The 27,747-nt window shown below is 37.0% G+C and overlaps 3 protein-coding genes across 5 annotated transcripts; 1 reads left to right on the plus strand and 2 right to left on the minus strand.

The window, feature by feature from the left end:
- Positions 1-1,142: 1,142 nt before the first annotated feature.
- Positions 1,143-4,442, plus strand: LOC121766842 (S-adenosylmethionine carrier 1, chloroplastic/mitochondrial-like). Of its 3 annotated transcripts, none has more exons than XM_042163081.1 (12): positions 1,143-1,293; positions 1,595-1,684; positions 1,900-1,986; positions 2,320-2,392; positions 2,547-2,637; positions 2,864-2,917; positions 3,029-3,124; positions 3,232-3,321; positions 3,395-3,461; positions 3,797-3,858; positions 3,943-4,023; positions 4,092-4,442. In XM_042163081.1, the coding sequence occupies exons 1-12, from the start codon at positions 1,263-1,265 to the stop codon at positions 4,224-4,226; spliced, it is 957 nt and encodes a 318-aa protein (XP_042019015.1). In that variant the 5' UTR covers positions 1,143-1,262; the 3' UTR covers positions 4,227-4,442. The 3 variants fall into 3 exon arrangements, with proteins under 3 accessions (XP_042019015.1, XP_042019021.1, XP_042019026.1); XM_042163087.1 differs by having other exon boundaries at positions 3,410-3,461; XM_042163092.1 differs by having other exon boundaries at positions 3,943-4,227.
- Positions 4,443-4,914: 472 nt separating this feature from the next.
- On the minus strand, positions 4,915-12,203 carry LOC121792892 (protein GIGANTEA-like). Its single transcript, XM_042191024.1, has 15 exons — positions 12,047-12,203; positions 10,910-11,234; positions 10,526-10,597; positions 10,328-10,382; positions 10,100-10,242; positions 9,610-9,884; positions 9,426-9,481; positions 8,600-8,840; positions 8,376-8,526; positions 7,930-8,139; positions 6,304-7,830; positions 6,117-6,185; positions 5,668-5,886; positions 5,489-5,581; positions 4,915-5,374 (listed from the first exon to the last, which is right to left on the minus strand). The coding sequence occupies exons 2-15, from the start codon at positions 10,994-10,996 to the stop codon at positions 5,069-5,071; spliced, it is 3,504 nt and encodes a 1,167-aa protein (XP_042046958.1). The 5' UTR covers positions 10,997-11,234; positions 12,047-12,203; the 3' UTR covers positions 4,915-5,068.
- A 10,597-nt stretch (positions 12,204-22,800) lies between these two features.
- Positions 22,801-26,785, minus strand: LOC121766860 (UDP-rhamnose/UDP-galactose transporter 6-like). Its single transcript, XM_042163098.1, has 6 exons — positions 26,653-26,785; positions 25,733-25,978; positions 25,081-25,265; positions 24,394-24,594; positions 23,975-24,136; positions 22,801-23,570 (listed from the first exon to the last, which is right to left on the minus strand). The coding sequence occupies exons 2-6, from the start codon at positions 25,860-25,862 to the stop codon at positions 23,241-23,243; spliced, it is 1,008 nt and encodes a 335-aa protein (XP_042019032.1). The 5' UTR covers positions 25,863-25,978; positions 26,653-26,785; the 3' UTR covers positions 22,801-23,240.
- Between the last annotated feature and the right edge of the window lie 962 nt (positions 26,786-27,747).

Raw genomic sequence — 27,747 nt, forward strand, 5'->3', positions numbered from 1 at the left:
ATCATTTTTATTTATTTATTTCAATAATGATTTTTTTTCATATATTTTTTACGTAAACTTTGTCATAATATCAAAAGATTATTTTCACAAAAATAGCGTAAAGCCCCTTGAATAATGCTAACTACTCGAAGTCGAAATTATCATAAACACAATTTTTTTGGATTAAAATTGTAAAATAGTAGTAATAGTACTCACTTGGTCCCTCTCCATCCCTCGTTAGCTGATTCGTATTCCTTTTTTGGGTTGTTTCACGGTAGCTGGGTACCTTTCTTGTTTAGCAAAAAAGAACAATTTTTTTTTCTCTCTTACTTTAGGGCACCCACAATGGAGTGCTCGATGGAACTAAATTGAGATATCTTGAAAACTAAATTGTTTTATATATTTATTAAGATGATAATGTTATAAAAAATGATAATTTATAATTTATTAAGATGATAATGTTATAATTTAGAATTCGGTGAAACGAGAATATTTATGAAGTCTAAACGTTTACTATTTAACCTATTACTTTTCTACTTTATATTTTAATTAATGTATTATTTAGTTTTATCATTAAAATTTATTTTTAATATTTAGGTCCATCTCCTCCATATTCAGGTCCGGGATCTGTCATGTATAATTCACAAAAGATCAATAAATTGGACCGTAAATATTTTGGTATACTCATGAATTCTGTATAGTATTAGTACTAGTTTACTAGAACCGCTTGGCATATATATCAACATATTGGTGCATACATCGAGTGATGTTCATTTTATAGTTGAAGTAGCGAATATATGAGTGAGAAGTAAATAAAAATAAAAAAGTGTCAAAGGAATAAATCCAATTTTTAGCTACTCATTACGTTTTTATAATTAGTTTGCATTATACATTTAAAAATATTTAAATTAATTAACTAAACAATAGTAAAACATATAGGGCGCGCCTTAGAGCGCCCCACTGCAGGTGAGAGGGTAAGAGGATAAAAATGATGATGTGGCGGTGCATAGGACACTCCTTAGAGCGCCCTATTGCTAATAGTCTTACTCTCTCGTACTTTATTTTTTCTTCATTTATGTACCTTTTTCATTTTCTAATTTTATTATTCATTTAACCGGGCATCTGCTACATAGTACTAATTTGTTTTGACAAAATAATCGACTTTATTCTTTTATTTTTTGTTCGGCATTCCATTTTTTCCCTGTTCTAATCACTCAAAGCTATTGTTTGAATCATCTATTTCTTCGTATAGCTGTTTTTGGGTATTTTAATGCAGCTAAGAAATGTCGAGGAATTCGAAGACCGAATCACTAGGTAATGCTGTTTGATCGAAGTATATTTTGATTTAAAGTTTCAATTCTTTATATAACTACGGGAACAATTGAAAAACTAATCGAACTTTGTAGATTATCCATTAATCATCGGTAATGCTGTTTGATTGAAGTATATTTTGATTTAAAGTTTTCAAAGCTGTTTGAATGCTCTATTTTTCAATATTGCTAGCTTTTTCTTGAATATATTGATATTATGATGATTTGAAGGTTAATTCTTATTTTTGCAGAAAACTCATTGCCTATGGACATTAATTTTGGTTTTAATGAACTGTATTTTGTAGGAAATGCGTTGAACTCTTCGGAATATACGAATGTTGCAGCTGTGAGCAGCACACAGAACAAATCTTTCGACTTTTTTGGCATGCTATATGGTACTTATATGGTTGTGTTATTTCCGTGGTAGAATTTGTGCCATTGATTTTGAATTTGTACATGCCTGATTTATTTATTTTTTTCGTATCCGAATTGATGCATTATGTCTATTTGAGATTAACGATTTTGTTGGATAGTTATCTGTATGTGAGATAAACCCTATGAATCATCCTATTTATGAAGTTTCAACATTTTATTTAATGGGACTTCGCAGAGAGTGCCGTGGCAGGAGCTGCTGCTGGTACTGTGGTGGAAGCTGTTTTGTATCCGGTTGATACGATAAAAACACGACTGCAAGCAGGTTGTTTTTTTCAGATTCTGCACGTATAATTATGTAAGAAGTTGTATAGATTTGTTCGTAGATATTGGTACCCCAGTTTCCATTTCGACTCTCAGTTCTCTACAATGTAGTTTCTCTTCTAAGTTAGGTTTCCACACTGCCTTTTTTTTTAAAGGTTTCCACACTGCCTTCCCACTTTGAGAGCTGCTGAAGCAAACTAAAACTGTTTCAGTCTTTTAAATGTTATTGGAAGCATGCACATCTATGCTCGGATTTTGGTTTTAATTTCTGCCATTGTGATTTTTAGAATTAACTTGCTTATCGGATCTCGTGCATGGATTCCTGTTTAGGCAGTTCGTGGTGGGGGTGAAATTGTTTTGAAGGGCCTCTACTCGGGATTGGCTGGAAATCTGGCTGGTGTTATACCGTAAGTCAGAACTTGATCATTCAAAATTTAATCTATAAATTTGTTCCTTTTGTTGCCTGCTCTGTTAAAAGGTACTTTTGTATCAATTGAACCAGTTTGTTGGTCATTCTCTTTGCTCCTTCACTAATTGTACATGAACCACGATCACTAACAGAGCATCAGCACTATTCATTGGCGTATATGAACCTACGAAGCAGAAGTTGCTCGACATTTTTCCTCAGAACTTGTCTGCCGTAGCACACCTGGTAATAATATCTCGAAAGCATGATGGAGAAAGCACCTCTTGCAACTCCTTTCATTGCGTAATAATAATAAAATGCTCGAGATTGTTTGATCTGCTCCCGCTGCTGCATAACTTATTCTTGTTCAGTATGTTCTCATAAGAAAGTTTATGTTCAAAATGAAATTGTAACTTTTTCAGTCAGATTCAAATCACTTTTTGTTATGCTAATATGTTTATATTCCGTCCAGGCTGCAGGCGCAATTGGAGGAGCTGCTTCTTCTATTGTTCGGGTTCCTACTGAGGCAAGTTTGTCTACTAATGTTGTTCACTTATGCTCGCACGCACACACGCGAGGTGAGACATATTTTCATGTGCAAAATGGGATATCATCTGAAAAAAATAATCTTCATCAGGTTATTAAACAGAGAATTCAGACTGGTCAATTTGCTTCAGCACCAGAGGCTGTTCGCGTTATAGTAGCTAAGGAGGGTTTTAGAGGCCTTTTTGCGGTATTTGTTACATACATATAGTAAAAAATCTATCAACAGTTTTGTTTTCTCGTAAAATGTCCTCTTGTTTTATGTCCTATCCCTTGGAACTGTCTCGTTTTCTTCAGGGATATGGGTCCTTTCTATTGCGCGATCTTCCTTTTGATGCAATTCAGTTCTGCATTTACGAGCAGCTTCGAATTGGGTACAAATTGGCTGTAAGTTGAAATAGTGAAATTAAGAAATCATTGGTGTATTGTCCATACCTATACAGTTTTAAAGCTTCTATAGTTTCTTATGCTGCAGGCAAGGAGGGATCTCAATGGTCCTGAAAATGCAATCATTGGTGCCTTTGCAGGTAAATGAACGATCCTTCAACTTTTTTCCTGCTTCGCATTTTCAGTGTACTTCGATTTGAGCAGTAGCTGATGCTCAGTAGTAGTCTGTCGATCATCACTGACCAATTGATCTACACTCTAAAGAGAGGTTTATGTAAGTAATGAGTGCGGCCTGAGTGAAATTTAAGCACATTTGTGGGGTGGGATCTGCTCGTATATTTGTTTGCAGTTCTAAACTGTTTTGGCTGAATCTCACAAAAACATTGTACCTTTAGTTCGAGATTTATCTTGGTTATGACTCGTGTTGCATGAAAAAAGGTTATTTCAAGTTTTCAACTTGCATAAAATTTGACAGGTGCAATCACTGGGGCCGTCACCACTCCACTCGACATGGTGAAAACCAGATTAATGATACAGGTGTGATTTGCATGCTGTTCACAAACTTCCAAACTTGTGAATCCATCAAAGATTTTTACGAATCTTTCTCCATGAAACTTGCAGGGATCAGCAAAACAGTATGATGGTATATTTCACTGTGTTGATACAATTATACGAGAAGAAGGGAGCTCTGCCTTTTTCAGGGTTAGTGGCTTTCTACGTCCTCATGTGCTCCACTGATCATGCCTCATTTCTCACCTGTCGTTCTGCAGGGAATCGGGCCTAGAGTGCTGTGGATAGGCATCGGTGGTTCTATATTCTTTGGAGTTCTTGAGAAGACGAAGCAGCTACTTGCCCACAATCGCCCACCTGGAGATAAGAAACGCGATAGTCTGAAGCTGGCATGAAAACGAGCTCGATTGCTGTGTTTTTAAATTGGCCTACTATATTCAACCGTAAGTCTGTTGTGTTGCAGAAATTTTGGAAAATAAATTCGACACTCCTTGGTGTTTAGGAATACCTCTTCATAAGTTATGATATGATTCATATTAGATCTCTGAGACACTCATTCTTGCTTATTGTTAGTTAAGAGTATTAATTTATGGTTTAGAATTCGTTTTTTCCTTTTCATGAACCATATCACATTCAAAATTCCTAAATTAACCAACACAGTTTCAGAAATTTTAAATTCTCTATATATTGATTTGCAACAAGAAAAAGATGTTATTGACCAATGTTAAATATGTATAAAACACAATTGACATGGTTTAAAACTATCACAATATTAAATGATTTGAATATAACATGAAATTAAATTATAACAACTTTGTATGAATATTGGTTTTAAAACGCATATAGTATTAATTTGTAATTTCAGTTTATCACAATAGAGGTCGATGTGGCCGTGGCACATGAACAATAAGTATAAATTTAATGCAAAATTTGATAAAATTCTATGAAAATTGATTAAAATATAGGGAGTATTAATTTAGTACTACAAAACATGGCAGCAAATTGTTCAAAAAAATTTCATACTTAAATCAATTTGTTGGTTTGTTTAGTTATCACACACACACACACACACAAGCGGCAGAGTTATCCAAACAATAATACAATTGATATAAATACATTATACATACATTGGCGTAGTCTAGAAAAATTATTACAAGGGTGAATACCAATATCTAATTTCAATCTCAGTCATAGTGTTTCTTTAGCTCAAACAAGCACCAAACGTTTAAATCTACTTTCACACAGATATAGCACACCCTAACTCCTTTGCAGCCGACCCCACAAACTCGATGGGCAGCCCCGTTGCAAGCCGGCTGTGCGCTTCCCACGTCAAGCACTTCTCAATGTCAGCTTGCCAGTCAATGGTGCCTATCTTGTTCAAGTACTGCTGATACCGCGGATTGTGGATTATATTCACGTCCGGTAATTTGCTCTTTGGTTTCACTGACCCGTTGTGTAGGATTGCGCGGAGAACTGAGGTGCTCAGCGCCCGGACATGAGCACTCGGATGAGAGACGCAGCGAACTGTGGCTGGGAGGCGACACTGTGAAATACCACCAGGCTGTGATCAGAAACAAGCGTAGAAACACCTTCTAGTGTGTGTCTGTTTTAATAAAATCGCATTTATGCATTCGACATGAGGCCGAGTTTTGAGTACCTTCAAAAGGTTTGAGAGGCCATCTGCAACTGCTAATCCTGATTCTCCCCATTCAAGCACGGCTTGAGCTGCTCTCGCCGTTACTTCCAGAAGCTGTTCGATATTCGAGGAATGAGCGAGTGATACATAAACAGACTAATTTACTTGGAGATGGGAATTCCCGTCTAAGGAAAATTTACCTCCAGCTGAGGTAAAGTACATGCTTCTCCATCAACAAGCATCCCGTCTGTGGCACGGAGGAGGACGTCTGATGCGCTAGCAAGAATTACTAGCGACTCTGCTGCCTCATGGTTCCTCATTAACTCGACAATCACTTTCACGATTCTCTGGTTGACTCTCCACATTTTTTGCCCAAGATCGTCGTCTTTAGCGATCCAAGGTTTCAATTCCCTTTCCGCCTGACAAACAAATAACAACACCCTGGAAAGTGACTAAACAGACGGATGAAATTGATAAAATAAATACAGCACACATAGAAAACTCAGTTTAGTTGCACGATAATAGCTATTGACTTTGGGGAAACTCGACTTATATATGGGCTTTTACATCCATATATATGCAGCTTCTTAAGGAAATGTGGATTTCACTTATAAATTGAGGGAAAATTCAAGCAAAACAAAATCGGGACCTGAAGGACAACGGCTGTTGCAGCTTTTGCTGGTGATGCCGATACTACATTGCAGAGTGCAGCCACCACCTGTAATTTTTTTTAATGGAAGCATATAAACACCGTATTAGGCTTACAATTTAGCCTACAAAGAACGATTGAAAAAAATACACAACAAGGAAAAGGCAATGAAAAATGCAATTTATACCTGTCTCCATCCTTGCTGGGCAGACGTGCTCTCAGCACTTGGTTGTGTCTCGGGTGATACAATCAATTTGTGCCAAAGCAGTGAAACAACTGAAAAACACAGTTCTTGCTTTTCAGCAAGGACAGACCTCAGAAGAACATTCCCGTTACAATTAAATCCTATATGCCTGTCCATTGTCAAGAAGTTGGCCAAATCTGAAGCATCCATAGGGAAATCCGCAATTCCTTTGTCCATTGTACATCTTCCAGCTTCGCCAGAATCAGCCTTCCCATGATTGACCAAATCTTCAGAACGGGGCAAGTCTTCACTTGGGGATGAAGATGGATGTCCTGGTTCTGAGTGGCGACAGCTACCGCAGTTTGCAAGCTTTTTTCCATGAAAACATGAAGAGATTTCCTTCAGCGATGGCGCATGGAGTAGGTGAGCCTCTAATGGCTCTGCTTTGTTGACTATAGAAGCAACAACTTTGCTGTGAATATCAATCAAATTGAAGAGGGAAGACGCCCTAGAGTGAATTTCACTATCCCACTTGCATCTCACCAGGGTGGAAAGAGCACACATGCATGCTTTTGAGCGTCTAAACAAATCAGAAACATGGGCTGCAACCATAGCAGCAGCCACTATTTCATTTGAACTGTAACTCCATGAAGTGCCAATTGAAGACGGTTTCAAAGAAAAAAGGGCCTCCAGAATTGCTAATATTCTGCGAGTGTGATCAACAGCTGAATCAATACCACTCTGCAACTGACTGGACAGGTCATTCAGTTTTCCAGGCTTAGCAACGTCAGAACCATTTCTAGCACTTAAAAGACTACTTCCTTTAGAGATCAAAGGGAAGAACTGGAGTTCACATGACAAGGCACAGACAGCAGCAATGACATAAGAATCAAATGCAGCTACGGGGCCCTGTTTCTTGCACTGTTTATTATTTTCCGATTCTCTCTCCTTCCATCCGTCTTCACCGACATGTTCGGGATGAGATTTTTCGCCTTTGGGGCGCTTGCTACTGTTGGGATGCGCTTCATGGCTGACACAAACAGTTAAGACAACAAAAAGAAGGCGGGAGGCAAGCTCTACAGAAGCACACGACTCTAAGAATAGTGAGTGGACCATTGTGCGAAGCTCGGCCACAGCAAGATTCTTGGATGCAGACCCAAATATATATCTGGTTTTCCTCGTTTGTTCTCTAGAGGACTCAGGTGGAAATGTCCTCTGTATAATTGCTTCAACGGTAGCAACAAATATTTTCATAAGACAGGTTTCAGATGGGCTTCCACGAGGAAGATATTCGAGTACTTTAAGAAGAGGAATGTACAAATTCCATGATAGTATCGGAGGCTGCAGCGGTGTTGCGACTATAATATCTGGAAGATCAACTGCAGAAGAACTTAAAGGTATCAAACCATAAGCAGCTTCCCATATCGTACAAATTCGCCATTCAACCTCTGGACCATGTGCACAAAGCATAGATGCAATCCCTTGGGCAGTAGCTTCTACTGTTGCTTCTGCTGCAGTCAATTCAAGTTGCTGAAAATAATATGCAGATGCTGGTTAAAATGATGAATGATTTCACAAACAAAATTATTTAAAGCGTGCAGTACTTTGATCCTTTAGCAGATGGGGTACCTGCTTTCTTTCAGATGAAATATAACCACCTAGAGGCTGGTGCTGAAATTCAATACCATCAACTTGTCTCAGTGGGGGGAAAAGTAAAGCTGGTTGAGAAAGTATTCGGAAAAGTAAGGCAGCTGCAGAATCTGCAGCAATTCCAGCTCGCATAGACATTGCAATCCCAATTGCTCGCAGAAAATGCAAGTGCATCCAATTCCTAGGGAGCTGGATCATGATAGAAAAGAATCAGAATTTTCATGCAGTTAAATCAGAGACATATCTTTGTTTATTAACTTTTAAGTCCCAACATATCTATATTCAAATTAGTCAATAAGAAATCTTTTAAACTTTATTTCTTAGATTCTTTGTGCTGCAACTTCATTCATTTCCCCTAGAATTTTCAATTGATTGTTGAAAATTTATAAGAGAGGGAGAAAAAAAGAAGAGTGAGTAAAATATACCCTCATGCCTGTGGCATAGTCTTCTGCGGCTCGAAGAAGTTCCACTAGTTGTACAGCAGCATCAAGAGCATCTGGAGCCCAGGAGGGTGGAGCCTCTAGAAGTCCAAGAAGCAGCCTTTGGGTGGCACTTGGACTAGCAATTGCATAATATCTAAGAGCAGAAAGGAAAAATAACCTCATGATAGAATCCTTGCATCTTCTGAAACACAATTACAGAAACTAACCTGTGAAAAAGACGTGCATAGGGCTCAAGCGCTGGCAGACCAGCGACTAGATGTTCATCCGTAGGTGTTGTTGGAGGTGGAAGCAGAAGTGCAGGAACAGCCGCTGCAGTCAAGGTAGCAGTTTCATAGCGAGAAACTTCCTCGTCACAGACACTAAGTATAACTCCAGCACCATTAGCAACAGCCCACCTCGGAGTTGATGGCATAAGCTGGGGATGCTTCCCAGATCCACGAGAAGTAGCTGAGATTATAAGTGTACTAAATATCGTCAGAAAATAACCATGCTTCAGTTCTGCCGCAACCTCAGCAATACAAGCCACATAGTTTTAAGTAAAAAGTCAGATAGCTGTTGATGAAGTAGTATAAAGTGAACAGGACAGTGAAAGAGTAGCAGTTAAGATTTGGGTGTAAAAGTTAAAAAAAAAAAGAAAAAGAAAAGAAGAAAAAAATTTGCAATTTGGTTAAATATGAAAATAAAAACAGACATTATTTTCCATTGATGTTCTGCATGGCCATGCCCATTACTGATATATTACAGACTTATCCGATCTGCCAAACAGCAATATCATATTGATACTAGAGCTAGCATATTTTACTAAATAGTAATAAGCCCCTTTTCCAAATGATTTTGGAAAGTTCCAAACTTACCAAATCTATTAAGCAACTCATAAGTGAGTGTGATCAAGCATTCAAGCTATTATAATGAAAAGCAACAGAATTTCTGGCAACAAGAGTAACTTATTGTATAATTCTTTTTACGGATAAGGATAAAACACTTAGTGAAAAGAATGTTCATTGACGACTTAATGATGAAAATTCAACTGACCAGTTATAGGCGGTTTCAGCTCTCCAGCGGCATATTTTCCCATAACTCCACCACACCTACAAAATATGTTGAAAAGGGTCAGACATGCATGTAGCTATGTTGGATTTAATTCAATGGAAGATGCATAATGAAGTGAGCTACATGATCATGCATGCAAAAACAGTCTATTCATGTCACTACTTACCATCTAAAATAATCACTCCTTATACCAAGGGGCGTGGCAAGCAAAATATCAGTAATCCAGGGAGACAGTGGCCTCAGAGGTTTCCTCTCAGCCAGTGCGGGAGGTGAAGAAGAAGGTTCTCCATCTATTGACTTGCTAGTTGAAGCATGATCTCCGCTGCTACTTCTATCGGATAAATTGTCGTGGCGTTCCAACTTGTAAATTGGCCTGTTATAGTGTGTCAAAATTCTTAGTATCTCCCCGCATGCAAGGGCCCACTGCTCCGAATACTCATTCTGCAATTAAAGATGATATAATCATTGTTAAGGATCTTTTTGAGTAATTAAAATCAGTTTGAATATTAAAAAGAAATCAATGCCTTCAGGAAATAATATACGGAGTAATAGAAATAGCTGATAGTGAATAGAGAGCACACAAAATACATGACATAAAATGAAATCTAAGCAAATTCAGAGTGACGACAGGCAGTAACTTGGTAGTCGCTGAGTACCTCACTGTTTGGGCAAAACAGGGAAATGAAAGAAGCAAATGGTGGACCACTTCTGTCATATTCAAGTGTGCTATCGATAATACATGAAATAATAGGAAGTAGAACAGCATGGCCATGCTCTGGATGGTGAAGAACAAAAGTTGCTGGAAAGAAGGAAAATACAAGTTAGAGTGGATCAGGAAGCAGCATGAACTTTATATAACAATTTAACCATTATATGAAATGTACCAAGAACATCGTCAAAAAGCCTGTTCTCCTTGGATGGATACCGGCTACGGATTAGCTGCAAAACAAGCATTATTTTAAAAAACTGTAAACATTTTGTTTTAACGAACAAACAAACTGTAAGGGAAAAAAAACAAAGATTCTGCCCTTTGGTTGATTGTATTAAGATAGCGATAAAAAGTCATAGGGAAAAGAAAATACCTCTGCTATATCATCAGCAAATTGTTCTGAGGTGAACTGCCCGAAATATTCAACATATGCAGTAATTTGAGCCTACAACCAAGTTCATAATTCACATAGGATGTTAGTATCTGAATGGAGAAAATTCACTAACTTTAGAAACAAGTGGTATGTATAAAAGATCAACAGTTGTAAAATTATATGGTAATTTTTTATAAAAAATATTATACAGTAAATAGTGAAAATATTTGTTACCGAAAAGGCTTTGAAGCATTAACTATTATATCCTAGAAAGAGAAGGAAAATGAAAGATTGCAGCTTATAATAAACATAAATTATCAGAGACTGTTGATGCTCTTATGGAAACAATTTGTAGAACAACAATTATTTAGCCTGGAATTACACCTTTCTTTGTTCTACATCTTGCGGAGGTGGCCAAAATAATGAAGAGAACTGCAAATTGTCGATCCACTTCTCATTTGATGTTGCCATAATCCTATCTATTTAAGCAAGGTGCAAGCAGTGAGTAAAGCTACAATTTCCATAAAAGCTTCTACCAATCCAGGATCAATAGACTATAATTCAGCATTTTACAAATCCAAATTAAAAGTAATAGCTCGTCCAAACATTGACTATGGATGCAACAGAGCTCCAAGTTTAGAGTCAAATATTGGAAGAAATATACAGCATGCAAGCTTGCACACGAAATAATCTGAGTGTACAGAGTGCCCTGCAAGACCACAAAATCATAGAAGTTTGAATTAAACACTTTATTATGAGGGGTTCAAGCAACTATCACCAGCTCATAGCCAACTTCACCCAATTAGTCAAACTTTGGCACCTTAATAAGAAGAACGTAAATTTCATCAACCAGGAGTTAGAAAGCAAGCACCATTCCACTTTTCACTTATACCTTACTCTCTGAGTTTGTATAGAGATAACATTTTTAAAAGGGAGAGTGATTTACAGATTAATCGAGCAATTATAATACATATATAATTAAACTCAAAAGTTTAACATTTATGAAGAAATCACTATTTACCCTAAAAACACCATATTAAGGAAAATGATTGTCTTTATCATATAGTAGCATTAATCAAATTTTTAAAACCCCGAATAACTTCAATTATGATGAGGATTCACACGTAAATCATACTTGTGCGTTGTACAAATTCATTTCTTTCCAATTAAGAAGCAAATATTGTTACCAACTCAATCAAATCTCGAGCAACTAAACACGAACTCTGCTAAGCAGAGAAACAATTTCTCCAATCCTCTAAAAATTAGTACTGTACTACATTTTCCAAATCTCAGTACAACTTCTCAATTTATTCTCCTTTTCCTTAAAAATAAATCACCATTTTCAGAAGCAAATCTGTGTCAATCAGTTCTGAAGCAAAGTTTTATAATATTCTCAAGAGCTAATCCTCTCAGCTAGCTTAATTCACAGCATTTTCTACAGCTAAATCCACAGAAAAGTAAATCACACATAAACCAACACAAATAATTAAAGCAGAGCCAGGTAAAATCTTAAAACCGTACCTTGATAGAGAGCTATGGAGGATCCCAACGAAATAATTCGTGTATTGTGAGAGGAAGCTGTGGTTAAATGAAGAAGATTTTCGAGGGTAGAATTTTGGGTGGAGAGAGATTAGAGAGAGAAAGCAGAGGTTGGAGAGAGAGAGAAAGAGATCTTTAACTGGAATCTCACATATGCATACGTGGCTATGATATTTTCCTCATGCCTCAGCTAAGCCATGTGGCAGACCATGTGAATGAAAAAGCAATGCTGTGAATCAGCGTGCACGTCACATGCCTTTCATATATAGGGATGTATGGTTAAATTAGATTAGCTGGTTCGGCTTGAAAGCATACTAGTTATAACAGTTCTGGCCTGATCAAAATCGGCTTATAAGTTCTGTTACTCCGGTTATAGTACTATTTTTTTCTAACCCAGACTTAGTTGATTGATTATTGGTTTTAGTTGGAATCGTAAAAAATGAGAGAGAGAGAGAGAGAAAAATCATGGAAAATTAGAAAGAATCGGGAAAAACGGTTAAAAATCATTGATTTTGAAACGGAATCGAAACCGTCAGTTACTGATGACGAGCCACTAAGAAAAATCTAACTTGCTAAATATAACATGTACTGCTAATAGTAGTAAAAGATTGTATGTTCATCATAAAACACTTCTTGCAGCGTATGTATAAAAATGAGGATTAATTTGTGTGAAAGTTACCTAATAGCAGTCTTGGTTTAAATCGCAATCTTTTGAATTTTTTTTATTTATCTATCAAAAATTAGGGTTAACATCGTGACACAATCTTTAAAAGTTTATACTTATCTATCAATTCAAAAATTAGGGTTAACATCGTGACACAATCTTTAAAAGTTTATACTTATCTACGATATATTTGCAAACTACACAAAGTTTGTGTATTTAACACTTCAATTTCAAAGTAACATGTAAAACTAGTGTTCAAATGACAAGATAAGACTTATTGATTTTACTTTCGGTCTGATTTAGACATAAAAAATGTTAAATAGTTGAACCGTTTTGCACGGGAAAAATAGATCAGATTGGATTGGCTTTTATGCCTCTAAAAAATAAATTACATTTATACGTAAATGGATATGTCACTAGACTAGTTGTAGATAGACATCACCAAACCGAACCGGCCCGGCTGAACCGGCCCGGAACCGTCACCGGCGGTTCCGAACCGGAACCGGAACCGTCGGCGGCGGTTCCGAACCGTGACCGGAACCGGCGGTTCCGACGGGCCGGTTCAGGTTCATGAAATTTGCGAACCGTAACCGGCGGTTCCGAACCGCCGGTTTTCACCGGAACCGGCGGTTCCGAACCGCCGGTTCACCGGTTCCGACACCTTTTCAGGCTACCACCGGCCTAGACGTAGCCTTTTCAGAAACCGGGTCAGAAACCGCCGGTTTTTGTCAGAAAACCGTTGACGAAACCGGCGGTTTCTGACCAAAAACCGGCGGTTCAACGAGTAAACCGGCGGGTTCCGGCGGTAAACCGGCGGTTCCGCCGGATTTCAAAAATTTGAAATTTTTTCTTTTTTTTTTCTTTTTTAATCACATTTTTCCCCTATAAATAACCCCCTCATCTTCATTTTCTACTTACCCCATTCTTGTGTTGATAAGAATTTCTCTCTCAATCTCAATTTCTCTATTCTCCATCCTCTTTCTCTCAAGTTGTTTACGTTATTTGCGCTCATAATTTACTCACGTTGTTCTTGTTTACGTTAATATCACATAAACACTACTCTCTATTCTCTACTTCCAATTTCCATAATATCATGTCTTCATCTCGTCGTGGTGGTGATCGGGGCAAGGGAATTGCCCAAGATCAAAGTGACTCTCGTCGTCGTCGTGCCCCTTCTAGAGCACAAGTTGCGGAGGAGGTGGGAAGGCGAGCCGCTCTTCGATTACAAGTAAGTTCTAAACTTCTAAATTAAATGTTTTACTATGTTAATATGTTATAATAAGTTTTAATATGTTAGTAGTTTTTTAATATGTTTTATTATGTTATATGATATAAGTTTTAATATGTTAGTAAGTTTTAATATGTTTTAATATGTTATATGATAAGTCTTTAATTTGAGAGCACCATTTGGTATACTTGCTCGGAAAAAGATTATGTGCGGACTACCGCCTTTTCTTATATCCTTGTGCAAGATGGCCTATTGTGGAATGCCTCAGCGTCGTCCTTCCTTTGATTTATATGTTATAAGTTTTAATATGTTTTAGTAAGTTTTAATATGTTAATATGTTTTAATATGTTTTAATATGTTTTAGTAAGTTTTATATGTTTTAATATGTTTTAGTAAGTTTTAATATGTTTTAATATGTTATATGATAAGTCTTTAATTTGAGAGCACCATTTGGTATACTTGCTCGGAAAAAGATTATGTGCGGACTACCGCCTTTTCTTATATCCTTGTGCAAGATGGTCTATTGTGGAATGCCTCAGCGTGGTCCTTCCTTTGATTTATATGTTATAAGTTTTAATATGTTTTAGTAAGTTTTAATATGTTAATATGTTTTAATATGTTTTAATATGTTTTAGTAAGTTTTAATATGTTTTAGTAAGTTTTATATGTTTTAATATGTTTTAGTAAGTTTTAATATGTTTTAATATGTTATATGATATGTTTTAATGTGTATAATTCTCGTAGGAGGAAGAAGATCGAAATGCGGCCTTGTTACTTGCCACCCTCGGCGACGAAGAGCCACATTCGGATTCGCGTTTCGAATACGATGTGAATCTATCATCGGACGAAGGCGACGATGGATCGCATCAATTCCCACCTTCTAGCGCCGGCCAAGTTGGCGAAAATGACGAGGAGGCCGAAGCTCCTCCTCCTTCCGGGAGACAAAAGAAGAAGATGCCTCCAAAGTTGAAATCCGACATCTTCACCAAACATTACAAGAAGGTCCCGGTGGTAATTTCTAATCCTGATGATTCGACCACTACCGTGGAGACAGGCGAGTTCAAAGCTTATTGCAACTATTGCGATAAAGTCTATCCATTTGTAATCGGTGGGGGATATGGTACTCTCACACGCCATTTGAAGGCAAAACACCCCGTGGAATTTGGGCATTCTAGATCCCAAACCCAAATCAACTTCCCCGCCGGCTCATCGTCTCAAACAGGTACGCCACTATTTAAATACGATCCCAAAAATACTACCGATACCATGGTAAGATGGGCGGCAATGAAACATTTGCCGTTCAATTTTTTTAATGACAGAAAATATGAAATGACTATGCAACAAGCTTTTAATGTTGCTGCAAAAAGAATTCCCCCATCTACTGCTCAAAGATCTAACAACCGGCAGTATTTTGAAAAAAAAATGGAAATTGCAAAGAGTCTATCCACCTTGGGGCACAAAGTTAATATTTGCTCCGATGTGTGGACGGATTCTTTCCAACGAAATTCTTACATGGGTATTTCTTGTCATTTTATAGACAATAGTTGGTCTTTAAATAAACGTTTGATTGGTTTTAGACAATTTCCTTCCCCACACACCGCACAAGCAATTGCTTCTTTAATTATTCAAGTTTTGAATGAGTATGAGTTATGCAACAAGATATTTTCGGTTGGTTTTGATAACGCAACCGCCAACACCGCAAGTATATCCGATTTAATTGCGGCTTGCTCCCCGGTGATAAGTGGTAAGTATTTTCATCAACGATGTATTTGTCATATTTTAAACTTATGTGTACAAGATGCTTTGTCTTTATGGCAAAGACATATTCAACCTATTACTACAGCTGTATCCTTGATCCACTGGAAGCCTCAAATTGGCAAGGCGTGGAAGAAGTATTGCCACTCGAAGAAAATAAGGTACACAAAGTTTACTTTAGACGTTTCTACTAGATGGAACTCTACATATGACATGTTGCAATCTACAATGGAGCATATAGACTATTTAGTTGATTTTTATAGAACTTACCCTGTTGATGATTTATATCTAACATCTTCTTGTTGGGAACAAAGCCTGAGTTTATTTAAATTATTCAAAAATTTTCGAAGTGCAACTATGGAGTTATCGGGTGTGTATTATTGCACATCCGTTCGTGTTTTAGAACATTGCATGATCATATCACTTGGTTTTAAAACTGCAATGAAAAATTCCGCAAACAATCTTGAGCTTATGTGTGTTTTATATTACATGGTTGAAAAATGGCTCAAGTATTTCAATGAGATCCCAACAGTTTTTTTGCTTGCCAAAGTTTTGGATCCAAAGTGGAAACTAGTTGGTACTTTCAAAATTTTAGAATTTTATTACAACAGTTTAGCTTCTATTGATCTTGAACCACTCCGAGCTTTGCAAACTGACGACGACGACAACTACATAAACCTTGCCCAAACATTCCAAATAAACCTCCCCCACCTCCCAAGCCTCCAAAGAAATTTTGAGTTCGACTTGCGGTCTCTCTTTCACGATTACGAAGTCAAGTACAACACTACCCACCAAGTTCGACCTAGACCCCCCCGTCAAACACAGAACTTTGGCTTCTTCCAAGTTGATGACCCCGACACCCAATCCCAATTGGCGGACCTATACGCCTTCAGCAGCGGAGGAAGGACGGCACATTCGGTAAGTGAGTTAGATTTATATTTAGACTCACACTTTTCATTCAATGAGGAAGAAGGAGGTCCCGTTCCCCAACAAATCGACGTCCTAGATTGGTGGTCTTCACACGAGAAAGATTTTCCCATCCTTGCATCAATGGCCAAGGAGATCTTTTCGGTTCCGGCTTCCACTGTCGCCGTCGAGTCCGCCTTTAGTGTTGGAGGCAACGTCTTGGACGACCGAAGAAGTAGGCTCACCGGACAAAACATGGAAGCCACCATGTTACTTGATGATTGGTGCTCCGCCGAAATTAGAGACCAAGAACCGGATTGGGACAAACTAGTAGTACAACCCGACCAAGACTACTTCCCCGACGAAGAAGAGTAGGCGCCAATACTTCCGATCAAGCCAAATAGGTAAGCAAGGTAAGAGAACTACGTGGACTTTGATTCCAAAATGCAATTGAGCATTGAGGATACGTAGGCATCTCAACTTATATTTCAACTTAAATTTTAAATTTAAGTTTAAATTTAAGTTAAGCTCAAGTCCTTTTCCTTTATTTCTTTTTTCTCCCCTTTATTTCGAATATGTAATTTTGTAAATTGTAATGAAGACTTTAAGTCTTTTGTAATTTATAATTTTGAAGTTGTAATTTCTAATTTTTATGTTGTAATTTGTAAATTTTAACTTGTAATTTGTAATTTTAAAGTTGTAATTTGTAATTTTGAAGTTGTAATTTGTATCAATAAAATTACATTTGTACATCGCTTCATTCTAATGTTATTTACGCAAGTTTTTTTACATTTTAAACTTGAATTACAATTTACAAAATGCAAAAAAAAATAAAAAAAAAATCAAAACGAACCGCCGAACCGGCCGAACCGGCCCGGAACCGGCCCGGAACCGGCCAATCACCGGCGGTTCCACGGTTCACTTGAACCGGCGGTTCCACGGTTCACGAACCGGAACCGCCACACCTTGGCCGGGCCGGTTCAGGTTCATCAATTTATTGAACCGGAACCGGCGGTTCCGAACCGTGAACCGCCGGTTCCGGAACCGTGGTGACGTCTAGTTGTAGATAGGTTATGAAACATCGTATCCACTACTATTACTCATGATGTGTGTAGGTTGGTCTAGTGGTTGAGTGGTACTATTACATAATGCCGAAGCTGGTCTCATATTCGAGTTCTGATGGAATTTTTTGAAATTAATATTATAAAAAAATACTCATGACATATTATGAATATTGAATATAATATCGAAATTTCTTCACCATATTAACTAGATTAATCTGTGTTTCTCGGCCATCACTTTCTACAATGTATACTAGTGTTAATGGGTTGACTTAAAATCCACTAATCTAGGTATTTTATTCAAAATGGAACACTCAATACAAGTAGTCAGCGCACTTAAAATGTCAACTAGTGGAATTACACTTCATACCATGATAAGTTTAACTTTTACTTTGACTTTTTATATAATTATGCAAAATGTATTTCTTTTTATTTGATCTTATTTTAGGGTAACAGTCATCTTCCTCGTGAGAAAGACGTACTAAAAAATGAATTGTACCCATCCAATATTAGATGTGTAGTGTGAGTGAATGAGATTGATTATGTTATAATTTGAACCTTAATTTGTATGGGGTTTGAAGCACCCCTTTCCAATTTTAATAGATTGTCACAACCAAATCAAAATTATACTGAAATATATAAATACTATCACAAATAATATCATTGCACAAAAACTTATATGAGATCGTCTCAACCTGAGAAGGATTAAAATTCAAATTTCAATGTGGATGTTGATTTGTCTCATGTTGAGACACGGAGCCAGACCTAGGCACACTCTATCGAGTAACGACCATCCATGCAAATTTTATCAACTTTATACTATAAGATGCAAATTTTATCAACTTTGTACTATAAGATGCAAATTTTATCAACTTTATACTATAAGATTGATAGTAGTAAGTACTACTACTATATTTTCATCGATCTTTCATGTACCAAAAGTATAATTTCACCTTGCCAAATTTATTCTAGAAATTAAAATCATACTCATTTAATGCCATTTTTTGGAAGTCGCATTTGACTTAGACTTTTCAATAATCACCTTACACCTTATTTACATGTGAATCTTACACTTACAAAACTATCAAACAGGACAAATGGATCATCAATTTTGATAGTCGCACACAAAGCTCTTCTTTTATTGGACAATTTATGCTTGAATTTGACGAATCCACCCAAATTATTTAAAATTGTAAATAAAATAAAGAGATGAATATATGTAATGTAAAGGGGAATAGTTTGACCTAATGGTGGGTGGAAACACGGGCAGCTGCTGCCCGATGCATAAGGAAATGAGATTTTCGGTGGCCAGGAATGAAACGGGCAGCTATAAAATATCCGGTCAAGCGGCTCGCCGCCATGCCTTAAATATTTTTGCATCCAATAGGAATTAAGCTTTAGATATAAAGAATCTTTATTTAAATTTCCATTTGATTTTGGAAATCCACATAACAATAATCAATTTATAACGAGACGTGGCTCAATGTGATTCTAGTTATATATCTTCATGAATCAGCTATGATATTATTTGATTTTCGTTTCTCCCAACTTTGCCATGGTTGGCCTAGCAGTAAAGGGCGCTTAGATACCGCGTCCATCCTGGAACTCACGAGTTCGATCCCTGGGAGAGACGCAACTTGGGGATTCGATCCCTGGGAGAGACGCACAAGGGTGACAGTTTACTAGCGAGGTCTGGCGCTGGCAAGTTGACTCATTTGAACCCAACCAGACAACGAAGCGTAGCTCGGTGGTAAGACGCTTCACCCCTAACCGTTAGGTCTGAAGTCCGAGTCATCTCGGGGGTAGATGGAGAACCATCGTTGATCCTCCTTTAATTTAAAAAAAAAAAAAACTTTGCCATGGTTGGTGGGGCCCACTCTCTTGGCCATAGCTCTTTCTCTTTCTACATAATTTTTCATTAGGTATATAAATAGAATTCATATTTCATATATTCTTTTCCAACCCATACTTTTTAAAATATGTATTAGATAAAATGGAGTCTTAATGCCAAACAAAGGGGACTATTAACTAAATCGAGTTTGCAACATGAGATTCTACATTAGCATCGGCCAATTTAGGATTTTTGGTATTAGTAAAGGTGTGCACATCATGAGTCGTAATCAATGAAAAATATGTTACGTTCAACACATCTCAACTAATATTCAATCTCATAATTATGTCTAAAGTGAAATATTATTCAATAATAATGTTTGTGACAGAATAAGTCCATGTCAACTTAGTTTCTGGAAGTTTCCATAACGCAATGAGGAGGCACCACCTAATGATATAGTTGAACACGTAATGAGTTACCAACACTCAATTATTTAATCAAACTTCGACATATATGCACAATTAAATTAAAGGAAAATTGTAATTCCAGCAAAAATCATTCCATGTTCAAGTATTACACTACTAAAACTTATTAAATAAAATTGTTAGAAACTAAGAATGAACATCACCAATTTTATTTTTTCACTATACTAGTGAAAAAATAACACCGACGGATTAACAAATGAAATAAAAGTCGTGTTTGATTTCAGTTTTAAACATTTCATCATTGATATATCAAAACTATTTAATAAATATATTCTTATTTATTCTATAAGAGTATATATTTATCTATTCTAATTGAGAGAAAGAATCATATAAAGTGTTTAATATAATGGTTTTATTGGAGTCATATAAAATGTAAATAATTTTAATAAATACATATAAATTTACGAAATGTATATTTTGTATTTTGAGCTACATACGACTATTCCATTTTATCAATCTATACAAGGCATCTGTCACAGTTGTTAAGTTATCGTTTCACCAATAAAGTGACATACTATACACTTTACAACAATATATTGACATCAATAGAACATAAAAAGGAATCATCTTTATTTATTGGAACCAATCTAGAATAATAATGGGTCATGGAATAAAGGGTCATTATATTTTTCTATAATAAAAATTTTCAAACTAAAAAAAAAAAGAAAGTTTCAAATTTGTAAATCAAGGGCAGATTGGTCAATGGACTGCCCAAATTTAACCCATAATAGAAATGTCGAAAATTTAATTAGTAATCAGCGAAAGTAAGTCCTATTATCAAATTTGATAGATGGCTATTGATAACCTTTTGATTACTAATCGCTAGATATTGTGTACGTGGATTTGACGTTCTTCATGTGTTTGTTTTTTTGCACCTATTTTAACAAATGCTTCGACTTTGTTCGACATTATATGTTTGTGATTTGAGTCTCTTTATATATATATATATATATGGGGAGCGTTATTCTCCTATTCATCCCTTAGATCTTTTATTCTTCTTAATATGAGCCGTTAGATCTCATTCATCAACGGTCCAGATGATCTGCATTATTACACTATAATGGTGCATTATTAGTCGGTGTGCATTATTCAACTGAAAATCTGCATTATTACACTATAATGATGCATTATTAGTCGGTGTGCATTATTCAACGGAAATTCTGCATTATTAAATGACACGTGGCACTAATCTAACCGTCGGATGACAAAATCGTGGGGCTGAGATCAAGAAGGAAAAAGGAGAAAATATGCAAAAAGGAAATGAATACATCCCTCTGTGTATATATATATATATATATATATATATATATATATATATATATAGGGAGATGATCAAAATAAGTATGTGTTTAAATCCAGAAATGCAGCCCAAATCTCAGCCATAGGATTAGATGATCTAATGGTCAATAATTAACACAAAACACGGAAGGTCATAATTAAGCAGTTTTATGTCATATTATAAGATTTGAGTTTAATGTCATGTTAAGATCATTTTAGGTCATACTTCGTTAGTATGACCTAAAAATAAACTAACTATGACCTAAAAATGTGCTTGGCATGACACTGTTTTGCGTTTCTGTATTTAAATTTGGTTTTGCATAGATCAAAACCCTATATATATATATATATATATATGTGTGAGATTTAAAAAAAATAGTATTAATTTGATAAAAAGGTAAATACGGCACGGGACCATCGGATGTCCACATGGCATCGCAGGAGCCGTCGAAGTTGTTGTCGGAGCCAGAGATGTGGTGGGCCCTCTCTAAGTGTTATTGCGTTAATGGTTAGCTAGTGGACAAGCTTTGGACGGTTTGAAATTTGAAAGCATGATAATATTCTATTAGGGTGATGTGATTTAGCACTAAACTTATGCTAATTAAATATCACTTGAGACCCTAGGAAGATTTAGTGTTGTATCGAGGGGAAAGGTTTATGCATATTTTCGTGACTGAACACACAGAAAACAGACTTTCTTCTATTTTAAATAAATTATACTACTTCATAGTTGAAATTATACAGATGATCTAAAATGAATAATCACAAATGACACTATTTGTCACGTTAAAATGTCTGGACACGAATAGTAGTAATATTCTTATTTTGTGAGATTCTTTTAAGTTGCAGATAGCATTTAATAAATGCCACTACTATTTAAAAAGATGCAAACTTATATTGGGCTTTCGTGTAAAAGCAGGTAAATAAAAAATGGGTTGAAAATAGATCCTTTCCCTCACCCCAACCAAGCCCAAAGGCCTAAGGGTAATTAAATAAACCCAACTAATAGCACATATGAAAATATATCCAGATCCAACTCTTTCCGGCCGCCAAACACCACGCCGGAAAGCCGCCGACGGAAAACAGCCTAAAAAATAAATATACTTCACCTAATATCCGAAAATTATGCAAATTTTAGGTTTTAAAAATATGTCCTTTGATGATGTAAGGGTAGTTTTCCATAGTTTGGTATTAGAGCATGGTAGAATGGAAAATTAATAATTTGAGATATATTTGACTATTTAATTGTAAATATCAATTCAGGAATAAATGAATAAGGGGCATGCACCAAATAAAATCCTTACGATATATAACAATTAATTGATTAATTAATGCATAATAGAGTGGAATGTTTTGAAAATGTGTTTGGATGAAAAAAGCAATTCCATTATTACTGTTTATAGTTTAATAAAATAAACAAAATAATTTACCCAAAAAAATGAACCCTTTTGTGAAAATGGTGAAGACTACGAAAACAAGCTCAACATATCGCCATATTTTAAAAAAACAATCAAGAAGTCTAAGAAAAGGCCAAAAATCTCTCTTGGTTCTTATTTCTTACACATTAGTACAACGTAAAACTCATACAAATTTTACATAAATAAACAAAATACACAACACCAATAGGCAAAACCGCTCACAGGCCTTACAACACCAGTTAAAAAAAATATAAACGACGGTATAAATTATGAGGAATTTGATGTCAGTATAAATAATGACCACGGGTTGAAAAACCCGATGAATAAGGGGCGATTTTAACACGAGTAGGGGTATAGAAGAGACGTATTTTATCAGCAATACAAAATTTCATGTTCTTGTTTAATCCTCAGTTGTGCTCTTGTATGAGAGAAGACTCTACTAATATAACCAATTTAGGAGTTTCAACTGTATCTAGAGTCAGACCATTAAAGAATCGTGGTGTGCGCTAACCTTTTTTCATGTGCTAAGAATGTCAACTGTTGGAGAGTTTTACACCTTTTCATCTGCTTCCGAGGATTCTGGCGACCCTCCGTGCTTTTGCTGACTGTTTCTGGACATTGAGTGGCTGCGTCGTTCTTTGCCACCGGGTTTTGATGAGGCGTTGCCATACCAGATCATCCCAATGACAGCGATGATCATGCCAACGACCACTTGTATGTTCAGACCCTCTTTCCCGAAGAATAGGAAGCCCAGGATCAGTACAAGGATGGTCTTCATGTGGCCGAGGACTTGGAAGGAAACAGCAGTAAATCTGCCTATGCAGATGAACTGGCTGAGATTCGTTCCTATTGCAATAGTACATGACAGGATCAAGAACGCCTGAAAAGCCAAAGATTACAGGTTATTGTATGCGGCTTAGTTTGGCAATATTTGCAGCCTTTCACTCTGACGTGAAGAGATTCAGATACACAGGAGTTTTCGTGGCAAGTTGGTACAGAGGAGGGGAAACGGAATGTGTAAACGATGGACACCTCAGTTTGCGAAGGTCATCATGTGATAAGTTACCACAGAATACGAGTTGAGAACTCTGTGACTGAAATCAGACAAAATGTGTAGTATTTTCGCATAGCCCTTACTAGAGAAAACAGTAATAAGCATAATATGCAAACCGAGGAAAATATACACAGAGAAGTGATACTGATGAGTAAGTTATAATACCACGATATGGGAATATTGACAGCAACCAAAAATATACAATTGCACACGGATGTAGGAATACTTACTAGAGATGGAAAATGAAATTGAAACTCATCGATTCTCTTGCTTGTCAACCAATAGTCTAGAAACGGGCCTAACAACAATAGTGATCCTGCCTGGGCTGGTGCCGTGTGTCCCAGTAGATTGAAGGAAGTAAGGGAATACTTTCTTTGAAGATAATGAACATACTGCAAATACAAATCCACAATCATATAAATGTCTTCAAATAATGCATACAAAATTAGCACAAAATAGTTAATGGAATAGCCAGAGATGGACATTCTGTTAAACAGGAAGCATATTACAGCACTTGAATATATTCTTCATTCCACATGTAACTCAATTTAAGAGGAAAATTAGATATCTGTTGGAAATTTGGAATGAATGACAATTTTACAAACCATGTACATGTAAGTAGCCACTTTGGGATTAAAATGAAACTTACATACTGTTGTAGTGCTGTACTCCAGACTGCAACAAATGCAGCAGCAAATCCTTTGGGATTAACACTCACATCAGTAACTGTGCAGACTGCAACACCCAGGAGAACAATTAAGATGCTAAGCTTTGTGTCTCTCGAATAGCGGATCTTGTCAAACACAACTTCCAACAAGCAGGAGACAGGTATCATAGTCAGTTTTGCAATCTGAAAGTATGCAAGACATAAAGTAACCATTAGTGATCTAGTAATTGTTCATATTTCATTAAGGATGGATGAAGAGTTCAGATATTAACACCTGCACAACCTACGAATACACCCGAACCACTAGTTACTCAAAAATAATGTTAACAGAAATTAATTAAATACCCCAAATTCATCTCCTCTCCCTTTTCACCTCCACAGCCCCACCATCATATCACCACTGCTACTCTGCCAGCCACCATGTCTTTGATCCAAACAACCCAACAGCTACATCAATACCATCCTCATGATGAGATGAAAACAAATGTACCAAAATCACCAAAGCGCCACCAGTAACAAGTGTCAATTACAGCCAGAATCAAGAAATGGATTTAAAGTAATTTAGTAATTTGCATCAAATTTATTTTCAACTATAGAATTGGTCCGGGTGTATTCAAACATCTTATAGAAAAACATGCATGGCCATGGAGAAATTTCATTAATTAATACCTGGTAGAATCCCACTGAATTCCACATTAAGCTGACATTCATTCCGACAATGGAGAAATTTGCGAAGAAGATAAATTTAAGAAGCTCCGAGTATGGTAGATGAGAAGGCTGAATGTAACCCAACCATCTTAGAACAACCGTCATCAAGGTTGTGGTAGCAAAATGCAAACCAGTTAATGTTGTCGCTGCACACAGGGAACTAGTTAACAGGCCTTAAAAGTAACTTGCATTACAATCCAACCACAATACAAGGAAATTGAAAAATAGAAGCATTTTCCATATAGAGTGATAAAAATGGTTGCTATCTGCTTATAACTTGGCTCTTCATAAAGTGTATATAAAACCTTTTTGTACTTATCAAGGTGAATAATCGTGTCTAAACTTCTAGACTAGAGACAAAAGCACCTTTGGAGCAGGAGTATTAATAAAGTTTAGTAGGAAGAAGGAAAGCCTGTCCGCTTTTACACCCAAGGAGTTCACAGAGTCTATAATTGATAATACAATCTAGCATTATGCTACAGGAGTTTTCATCAAATATTTTATGAATGAACATGCCTCAAGCAATAGTTCAATTTTGATTATGAATGTGCAAGTTAAGTCCAAACAATTCAAATTGGAAATAATTGCTCCTGATAGATGACTATAATTATACCAAAGCTGAAGCCGTAAGTAGCCATTAGTGCCTTGTTGACAATTATGATCCCAACTGAAGTGACTACATTGAACATCCATGCAGCCGTGTCAACTGCAGCCTTCTTATCAGCTTTGCTTGTTGATGGCATCTTGTTTTTTTTATTTTTTCCTTATTTGTGTCGCAAGGGGTAGATATTTACCCTGATAGAACCATAAAGTAGCAATGAAACCACCACATCCAGTCCAAGATCTCCCCCTAAATATCCTGCACAGCACCGTTTCAGTCAGAAGATTTAAGCCAGTTACTATACAATTCATTCAAATACTTACCCTAATCAAAAAGTTGTAATGTGTCAAACAGTTCCAGCATAAAGAAATCTCAGATGACTTAACTTTCCGAGTCAGGAAAACAACCATTGACACAAATTTTCTACTATAAAATTAAGATAGACATGTTTATATACAGTAGTCCTTGAATCCATGCTCGATCAATTTAGAGATACATTAAAAGCGAAAATGGAACAGAATCTAAAAAAATCAAACATATTCCAAATCTTAGTGATGAGAGGCATTTATCACATAAATCAGATCACCAAATCACTCGCCATCTAAACCTCCACACTAGCAACACTATCTTAAATCAATTAGCAAATCAAGAAGAATCTATACTCTTAACTTTAACACAGATCCTGAGATTCACATTGAATGCACAAAACATCACCCATGTTCCGCAATTCGAATTCATTCAAATCCCACCTCCATCATCAGATCTAACGTCTCCAAAACCCCTAAATTCTCTCAGATCGCATTCAATCTCACAGATCTAACCACAATGAATCACCAAATCCAGCTGAAATCGAAGCAAAATCCAGCTCCGCATTTACTTGGCAAATCACCACACACAGCAAAAATCAGTAAAATTCATGAAAACAAATTTACCTCTTTCGAATTCTGCAACGGAATTAGCAGGGCGCTTAGCGCGAAATCGAGCTCACCACCAGATCCTCACGACTCTTGCATCAATAATGGCTGAACGTGTATGCATGTGATGTACTCCCTCCGTCACAGCGCGATTTGTTTTAATCACGAGATTTAAGAAAATGATATATATTCAATTAAAGTGAAGAGCATAGAGCATAAGACCATCCACAACGGGTCTCGCCGGCGTCTCGCGTCTCGTCTCAGCGAGACGAGACCCCGGCGAGACGCGTTGCAGCCTCCATCTCGTCCCGTCTCGTCGCGCGTCTCGCCTCGGCGAGCCACGAGACGAGCTGTCTCGCCACGCGCCTAGGCGACGTGGCGCAGCCCGGCGTCGTGCGTGACGCCCACTCGCCGGCCCGCGAGTGGGCGTCGTCACGTGCTGACGCAATAAATATTTTTTTAAAAAAAAATTCGAATTTAAATAAAAAAAAATTTTTTTGTAACGGTATTATTACCGTTTTTTTGTTTTTTTGTTTTTTATATTTTTTTTGTTTTTTATTAAATTTTTTACTCTATAAATACTCCTAAACTCATCCTCATTTACACACAACTACACATCTATTGTTCCTATCATCTAAATTTTCTCTCAAATTTTCGCTGAAATTTTCATAACCCAACTCAAGATGTCCGGCGACGGCGAGGGCAACTATGGCGGCTCCGGCTCCGGCGGGTGGGATCTCAACTCATTCGGCGATTGGGAGAACATGATCAACACATTGGGCGGTGGAGGTTCGTCAACGCCGGGGACCCAGGGTTCGGCGACGCCGGGGGTACCAACCACCCAATTTTGACCTTGATGCATATGTTCGTCCCAACGTCCCGCGGTTTTCGCAGGGATTATCCCAGATCCGGGAGGATTTTCCAGTTGATCCCACGCCGGGAGTAGGCCGAGGCGGTGGAAGTGGGCGAGGCGGTGGAGGTGGCCGAGGCAGTGTACAACCCCAGACGGGCGAGGACGAGGAGGAAGAAGAGGAAGAGGATCTTGGCCGACATTCGTACAACAACCTCGAAACGATGGCGGTGTACAACGCCTGGATCACGGTCTCGTACGAT

The sequence above is a fragment of the Salvia splendens genome, chromosome 2, assembly GCF_004379255.2.
Source record: "Salvia splendens isolate huo1 chromosome 2, SspV2, whole genome shotgun sequence".
Taxonomy (NCBI): Eukaryota; Viridiplantae; Streptophyta; class Magnoliopsida; order Lamiales; family Lamiaceae; genus Salvia; species Salvia splendens.